The following is an 8,004-nucleotide window of genomic DNA, read 5'->3' as shown; positions in this document are numbered from 1 at the left end:
ATCGTCCCAGAGCCAGAGGAGGGGGTGTCCCCGTTGCTTGGGGGCTGTTGGGTGGGCCTGGGCCCTCTGAAGCCTTGTCTTGGTCCTGTCTCTATGAAGCAAAAAGAGTGCCTTGTTCTGTTGATCAGGCTGGGGCTTTTACTTGCAGGGCAGAGGGTTGGGAGACTTAGCTTTTAAAGGGTTGCTCTCCCTCCCTCAAGGGAGGGTATCTGGATACCAAGAAGGGGAGAGGAAAATGGCCAAGTGTGAACTGTGCCCTCGCATGAACCATCCAGTGGTTTTGCAAAAGCAGCACAGTGGTTTATGGAGCGGGAGGGCCTGAGAGCTCCTGGTGAGCTTAAGGGATTAATTAGCTGGGGCTCGCCTCTGCCAACTGTCCAGCTCTAGTTGGGATCCTGGAGGGGGCTCAGACTTGGGCTTCACAGGCCCTGGCTTTGTGTGACTTCATCAGCACACAAGGGCACTGTCCTGTTTGTAGCGCATCTCTGACTTTGGGCTGGGTCTTCCTGCAACCCCTCTGCCTGCATGGCCTGACAAGTGCAGTCTGCTGCACTGGGTAGGTTCATAGGCAGTGCCTTCCCCAGGGACTACAGTGGAAAAGTTGAGCACAGCGTATAAGCAACGAATACAAGCTGAGCAGCCTCTAGTCAGGCCCTGGATGTGCAGATGAGCAATGTGGGAGCAGAGAGAGAGTCATGTGGAAAAGGGCACTTACAGCGTGGTTGTTTCCTTTAGCTGTTGCTGGTTGTCCCTTGGGTGGAAAAGCCCCAAGATGACCATGATCTGCTGCACTGAGGCAGCCCCTGAGGTGGGCCACGGCTCCTGTGTTCAGGGTGGGAGAGGGGAACTCTACAAAGAGCAGGTGCAGGCCCTGTCAGGGCAGGCTCACCATAGACCAGTAAGACCCATGGACATGGGGTTGCTATGGCATTAGGTGGTACACAGATAGGAAGCCTGTGCTGACTTCTAGTTACTGGCTCATGTGCTCCTGTCTTGGTCTTGGAGAGTTTCTTAGGCATCACCCCTGGGACCCAGCTGATGTCATGGGGCAGGGCGGGGCTGAGCTTAGACCGCACCTGGCTCTGCTTCTGCCAGGATAACGGCCAGACCCTGTTCTGCAGCATGCCTTCCCACCAGGTTGCTGGCCCTTCCCCAGCCCAGGGTAGCCCAGCCTTGAGGGAGATGGAGCCCAAGGACCAGCAGCTCATGGTAAGCACCCCTCTCTCACCCTTTGTGTCCCCTACCCTCCCAGTTCTCACTTCCCTTACACTCTGAACCCACCACCTTGGGACAATCTCTTAACAGCCGTCTCATGTCCAGGGTCCCACCTCTGCTCCGCCAGAGACCTAGCGACCTCATGCCCTCCTCACCATGTCTCCAGACTCCTTACCCCCTGCCCTGTGACCCTCCCTCCCCAGGGAACTTGGGACCTGGACCAGGACTCAGTTGGGGGCAGGACTGTGCTCCTCAACCCCTACATAGGCCCTATCCAGACCCATCTGTTAAGTGACTTGACCTCAGCTTTTCTGACTTTGGGGGAACTAAAACCAGGGACTGGCCCCAAGTGTGGGCTGGTAAAAGAGAGACCAGTGATATTGGCCCCAGTTCATATATAGTCTAATTCCAGCCATCTTCCATTTGGGAAGTAGGTGGGTTTTTTTTGTTTGTTTGTTTGTTTTTTAGTTGTTGATAGACCTTTATTTTATTTATTTATTTGTGCTGCTGAACCCACTGCAAGAATCCGGTGCCTCACACATGCCAGGCAAGTGCATTAGCACTGAGCCACAGCCATAGCCCAGCCCGGATGTAGGTTCTTCTGTGTGCTCACTTTGGGCCTAGTCACACTCCATAGCTATGTGACCTTAGGCAAATACTTCCCTCTCTATGTGCCTCAGTACCTTCTTCTGTTCCACAAGGGTGACATAACCATGTATTCCTCAAAGGGTTGCTGCAAGACATAAATAATTTCATGCCAGTGTTAAGTTAGGCAGGGGCTCGGGTAAGGCTCAGTAGTGGAGCCCTTGCTTTGCTTGCATGAGGCCTGGGTTCCATCACCAGCAGCACAAAAAACAAAATAGAAGGGAAAAAAATGACTCCGGAAGGCTCCTTCTGCTTCACTGAGTTTGTATGGGACATCAAAGAAGGACAGGAGGGAGTTTAGGCTGGGCAACTTGCTGTTTGAGGAAGAAGGAGCAATCTTAGAGGGACTCGTGAACGTACTGCTCCTGTCCTACCCACAGGTGGCGCTTCGAATCCGTCCACTCAATGCAGCAGAGTTGGAGGAAGGAGCCACCGTCATTGCCCACAAAGTGGGGGACCAGGTGAGGTTGGGAGGCACAGAGGCACAGGGTAGCTGTGAAGCTCACCCAGCCATGCACATTTACCTGTGTAACTCATTCTCTCAACAAATGCTTATATAGTAGCTCCCACCCACGGGTCAAGTGGAGGCTGACAAGGGTCCCGCCAAGTTTGTTTTTATTAATATTGTGTATAATGTTGGGAATTTCATCCAAACGGCTGTGGTAAAGACCTCTGGTGAGACACTGGAGCAGGGCTGGGAGGCAGGAAAAACTAGGCAGAGTGGGCAGCAGGCTGGAGTCCTGAAGCAGCCAGGTGTGGCCTATTTGAGAAGCAGCCGGAGTGAGCAGAAGAGGCTGGGAGAGCAGTTTTAGTAGGCCCAGGTCTAGATCTGCAGTCAGACTCCCAAGAGATTCTCCTTCACTGCCGGCTCACTGCCATTGCTAGGGATTTCTCCTTAGAGACAGACTCAGAGCCAAGTTAACCACATGGTTAGCAAAGCTTTTGCCCTTGATTTCCACCTGCAAGAACAAATGCCAAATTTGGGGTATGTCATTGGAAAGTGGGTGGGTTTTTTCATTTGTCATTAGGAAGGTGTCTTCCATGAAGAATGAAATGGCTCTGGAGAGGTGGTTTATGCTGAAGTCCGAAGGACCCAGATCTTGGTGGTGGGCATTCCCTGTTGACAGCTGTCCCCTGGGGTGGGGGTACCTATCCTGATTTGGCAGGTCAGGAAGAAGACAATTGGACAGAACATCTGTGGGGTGAATGGCAGGCAAAGAGATTGGGGTGAGTCAGCACTGAAGTTGCAGAAAACTAAGCTAAAAACACAAGACTGCTGTTACATTGAGAGAGTCAAAAGTTTTGCAGGAAAGGATGTGGATTTGCTACAATGGATGTGGGAACACTGAGTGTTACTCTACTGAAACTCATGAGGTAACAGCATAGTGCAGTCAGAGGTGCAACTGTCACCTGATAGCAGTAAGTCAGGAAGTGGTAGAGAACTGACAGAGATGCCACCCCCAGCATGCTCATGGGCAGATGTGGTGGTGTAGACCCAAGATCAGTGAGAACAGTGGACATGTTAGGCGCAGGGCCTGTGCTTCACACAGGCTCATAGCATCTCGCTGTGCACTGTAGATGACTCACTCTGAGAACTGAGTTCACATCACATACATTTCACCAATTCAAAGCACGCCATCCAGGGTGTTTAATTCATCCTCAGGGCTGTGTTACCAGCATCTCTATCCAGTGACAGAATGGTTTCCTCACCCCAAAAGAAGGCCCCATTCCTCTTCCCCCTCTTCCTGCCTCTGGAAGCCACCAGTCCACTTTCTGTCTCTATTTTATTTAAATGCAATCTTGGAGATGCAGCCCATTGCTTCTTCCATCTAGCCTGAGGTATATGAGGGTCGTCTATGTTGCAACGTGTGTATGTGTGTGTATGTATGTATATATGTGTGTATGTATACGTGTGTATATATATATGTGTGTATATATATGTGTGTGTGTGTGTATATATATATATATATATATATATATATATATATATATATAAAATGAGGAATTGAACCCAGGGATGCTTAACCACTGAGCCACATCCACATCCGTTTTTATTTTTATATTTTTTTGTGGTGCTGGGGATTGAACTCGGGGCCTTATGCATGCAAGACAAGCACTCTACCAATTGAGCTATATCCCTACCCCTCCTGTGTATTTTTTGAGACAGGATCTCCAGAGTTACTTAGAGCTTCCCTAAGGTGCTAAGGCTGGCCTTGAATTTGACAATCTTCCTGCCTCAGCCTCCCGAGCCACTGGGATTACAGGTGTGCATCACCCACACCTGGCATGTTTTATTTTAATCTTTATTTTATTTATTTATTTTTATATGGTGCTGAGGATCAAACTCAGGGCCTCACACATGCTAGGCGAGCACTCTACCACTGAGCCACAACCCCAGCCCTTATTTTAACTTTTTATGGTGAAGTAACTTCAGACCATTGAAAAGTTGCAGGAGCCCTATAGGGCTCCCACATTCCCTGTGTCTAGATTTTCCAAATGTTAACATCTATCCATGTTTGCCTGCTCTCCTACTTCCCTGTGGTGCAGACCTTTTTTCTGGAGTGCTTGGAGTAAGTGGTGGGCATTAGGGCTCTCCCCACTCAAACATTTTGGCATACGTCTCTTGAAAACAAGAACATTCTTGTAACTGACCTCAGGGCAGTGACCGAAACCAGGAAGTACATGTTGATCGAATATTATCTAATCTATAGACACTCATATTTTGCTGATTTTTCTCAATAATGTTCTTTATGATAAAAGAAAATATTTTTTTGGTCCAAGAGTCATGCCGCTGATATATATAATATTTTAAAGTTAACAGGATTCTCAGTTACTCTTTTTTTTAACCTTTATTTTCTTTATTTGTTTTTATATGGTGCTGAGGATCATACTCAATGCCTCACATGTGCCAGGCAAGTGCTCTACCATTGAGCCATAACCCTAGCTGATATTTTTGAACACCCAGGACTCAGTGATTTCCCACCATCACCCCTCACAGCTCTTAACAGGTGGGTTCTATGATCACAGCCATGTTACAGAGGAAAAAACTGAGGCCTGGAAAGTTGAGGCAAAGGATCCGAGGTCTCCCCGCTGGTAAGAAATAGGAATCCAGGCTACAGGGCTCCAGAGCACACTTTATTATTATCATTTTTTTTTGTAGTTGTTGATGAACCTTTATTTTATTTATTTACATGTGGTGCTGAGGATCAACCCCAGCACCTCACATGTGCTAGGCAAGTTCTCTACCACTGAGCCACAACCCCAGGCCTCCAGAGCATTTACCCCCTTCCTGGCTCTGCTGGGTTAGGAGCTCCTAACAGAGATTCGTCTGATTTCTCCTGCAACACAAGCCGAGCCTGCAGTGGGTCTGTTCCTGCAATCCTTGGAAGGAGAAGTAAGACACAGGAAAGAGGGTTGGCTTACATTATGGAACAAGTGCTGGCCAGAAGCCAAGAGCAGGCCTGGAGACCTGGACCCAGCCCTGCCACCAAATCCCCAACAACCTCTAGTAGGCCCTTGCCTCCCAGGACCTCTATTTCCAAAGCTGTGAACAGATGGAAGGGTCGGGCTGTGGCCAGATGGTGGGGCTCTTGGTGTTGCCCAGCAGTGTCCCCCAACTCCACGGTTCCTCTCAGGTCCCCACCAGCCAGGATGTGTTTGGCTTCTAATTGCCACTGTCTTCCCCACCTCCCAATTCCCTGGGAAAGGCTCCTTTGAACCTCTCTGTCCCCAGAGAGCCTAATACCCTTTGCTTCTTAATTGCGTATTTATTTGAGGTCTTTATGTGAGGTGTGTGAAGTCAGAGACACCTGGTGGAGGTTGGGGGCGACCAGGCTCTCAGAAACAAAGCTATGGATGGAGGGTTTGGATGGTCCTTTTGTTCTCTTTCCTTTCTCTGGCTTCCCCTCCCACACTTGGCCCCAACCAGAGGCAAGAGCTGAGAAGGAATGAAAATACTCAAACACCATGGGGTGACTACGGTGTGAGGTGGCCAGCCCAGCACCCTACGGTTTACAAAATCCCTTGTTCCCTTTTGTCCTCATAGTTCATAGAAGGGTTTGTCACACAGGCCTTGGCCCAGGATGCGCACTGAGAATGCTGGCCTGTTGTGCTGAGCTGGGCTGTACCAAGCGTGACTGGGTTGCCCTCCTCAGGCTGAGGTTGGAGGGACATCTCTGGGATGAATGTGAATGTGGCTGCAGAGCTCAGCAGACCTGGAGTTGCTGACAGTCATGCTTTGGTGGTTCAATAGCAAGAGACATCACCCCCTCAGAAAGTGAGTGGGGAGGTGCTATGGTGGGGGGTGGTTACTCACCACACCACCAACTTGAGCACAAAAGACGTAAGCCCTTCTCGAATCCAGACCTCGTCCAGGTGGGTGCCTGAGCTGGAGCCCTTCTGGTGTTCTGACCAGCCCTCCACCTGTCTCGTTGTTCCCAGGTGGTTGTGCTTATGGACCCCAATGAGGATCCTGAGGACCCTCTGCGTGCACACTGGTCACGGGAGCGCACCTTCATTTTCGACACTGTTTTCGACCAGCACGCATCACAGGTGCCCACTCATCTGCCCTCCCCCTGTCCACATTGGGCTGCAGGGCCTTTTGGGAGGGACTGGTGGCCAGGCCATCTCATGGGTCTTCTCCCCAGGTCTCCCTCAGGAACAAGGAGGGTGTGGCCAAAATACCCACCCAAGGTTCAAGAGTAGGAGGCCCTTCCGTGGACACAGGGGCCACCAGGTGCTGGCACTGCCAGGAGGCTTCTCTTTAGTTCATTCACTCACCACTTCATTCCACAAGGCGGGCTCTGTCCTGCCCCCGGTTAAAGTACAGTCCCTGCCCCATGTGGCACATATCCCAGCAGAAGAGGCAGATGAGGGCAAGGGGAGAATACGCTTATTTGTGACATCGGCTGTACCAGGCCAGGCAGGAGTGGGCAGTGAGGGCCTTTCTGAGGAGAGACATTTATGCTGAGACCTGAGGGAGGAATGAGCCAGCATGGAACAGAAGGGGGGTCCAGGTGGAAGCTCTGTCATGCCCACTGCACAGGTGGGGTGCCTGCGGCTTTGTAAAGCTACATAGTGAGGCCCAGAGCTGGGCATTTGGGTCTGGTGTGAAGACACACTCCTTCACCTTCACAACACTACCACCAGTTAAGGGACAAAACACTGTCCAATGTGTCATCTGCCCCTCCCTTCTGAGTGGGACCTGGATACTCTACATTATAGAGGGAGCCAGGGCTCAGAGTATGACAGAGAGAGCCAGTCCTAAAGGCTGGTCACCTTCTGGGGTACGGGAATTGGACTCCACACCTCAGTGGAGAACTGGTGGAGTTTGTGGCCATCTTCAGCCTACCACTCTTTCTGACCTACGCTGTCTGCCCATTGGACCCCAGAGGCCAATTCCCATGGGTGGCATCTCAGCAAGGATTGCAGAGCTCACCAGAGGGCCTGCTGGAAACACAGTGGCCACCTGCTGGTACTAGGAATGTCCCCCTCGGTTCAGGACTTAATTGGGAAGCAGAGCAGAGCCCCCATGGCTGTCTGAGCAGGCTGTATTTCCTCATTCTCAGAGTCTTCATGGCCTCGAGGGTAGAAGGAACTGCTCATTGACGGGCATCAAGTGGCTGCTCTGTGCCATGTTTGTGTTCCAGGCCCCAGTAAACCTCATTTGACAAACCTCACAGCAACCCTGTGACACATACAGGAACACACCCTCATTCTGCAGATGAGGAAACAGATCTCTGGAAGTTAGCCACCTGCCTAAGGTCACACAGAGGGCTGCAGACCCCAGATTCTGATTGTACATTTGAAGCTAGAGGGAGGCACTGCCAACTTTGGGGTCTTCCAGCCCAGGCTATAGGTCGTATCATGAGTGGAGAACAAGGTCCAGAGTGGGCACCCAGGAGGTACAATATAAGGGGTGTCTGCTGTTTCTGTCAGGCCAGTGGGACCTGCAAAACACACCAGCCCTGGAGTGTCTCTCCTTGGACTCCCCTGTGGACAGCGTGTTCACCACCCATACAATCCTGTTGCTTGGCACTGCTGCCTTGTATCATGTTCTACCTGCCCACCATCCCAGTTTATGCTTGTAAAGATGGTCAGATACTCTTCACATACTTCCAAGTCTGTCCCTCCTAGTCCTTTGTT

At 50.8% G+C, this 8,004-nt stretch overlaps 1 protein-coding gene across 1 annotated transcript in view; it reads left to right on the top strand.

The window, feature by feature from the left end:
- Nucleotides 1–736: 736 nt before the first annotated feature.
- Nucleotides 737–8,004, top strand: part of LOC139702966 (kinesin-like protein KIF19) — a 30,656-nt gene continuing 23,388 nt past the window's right edge. Inside the window, exons 1-3 of the mRNA XM_071605756.1 lie at nt 737–1,209; nt 2,241–2,321; nt 6,301–6,411. Coding sequence (XP_071461857.1) covers nt 1,039–1,209; nt 2,241–2,321; nt 6,301–6,411 — 363 coding nt within the window. The 5' untranslated portion in view covers nt 737–1,038. The remainder of the gene's footprint in view (nt 1,210–2,240; nt 2,322–6,300; nt 6,412–8,004) is intronic.

The sequence above is a fragment of the Marmota flaviventris genome, chromosome 19 (genome assembly GCF_047511675.1).
Source record: "Marmota flaviventris isolate mMarFla1 chromosome 19, mMarFla1.hap1, whole genome shotgun sequence".
Taxonomy (NCBI): Eukaryota; Metazoa; Chordata; class Mammalia; order Rodentia; family Sciuridae; genus Marmota; species Marmota flaviventris.
This window is presented reverse-complemented; position numbering and strand designations above follow the sequence as displayed.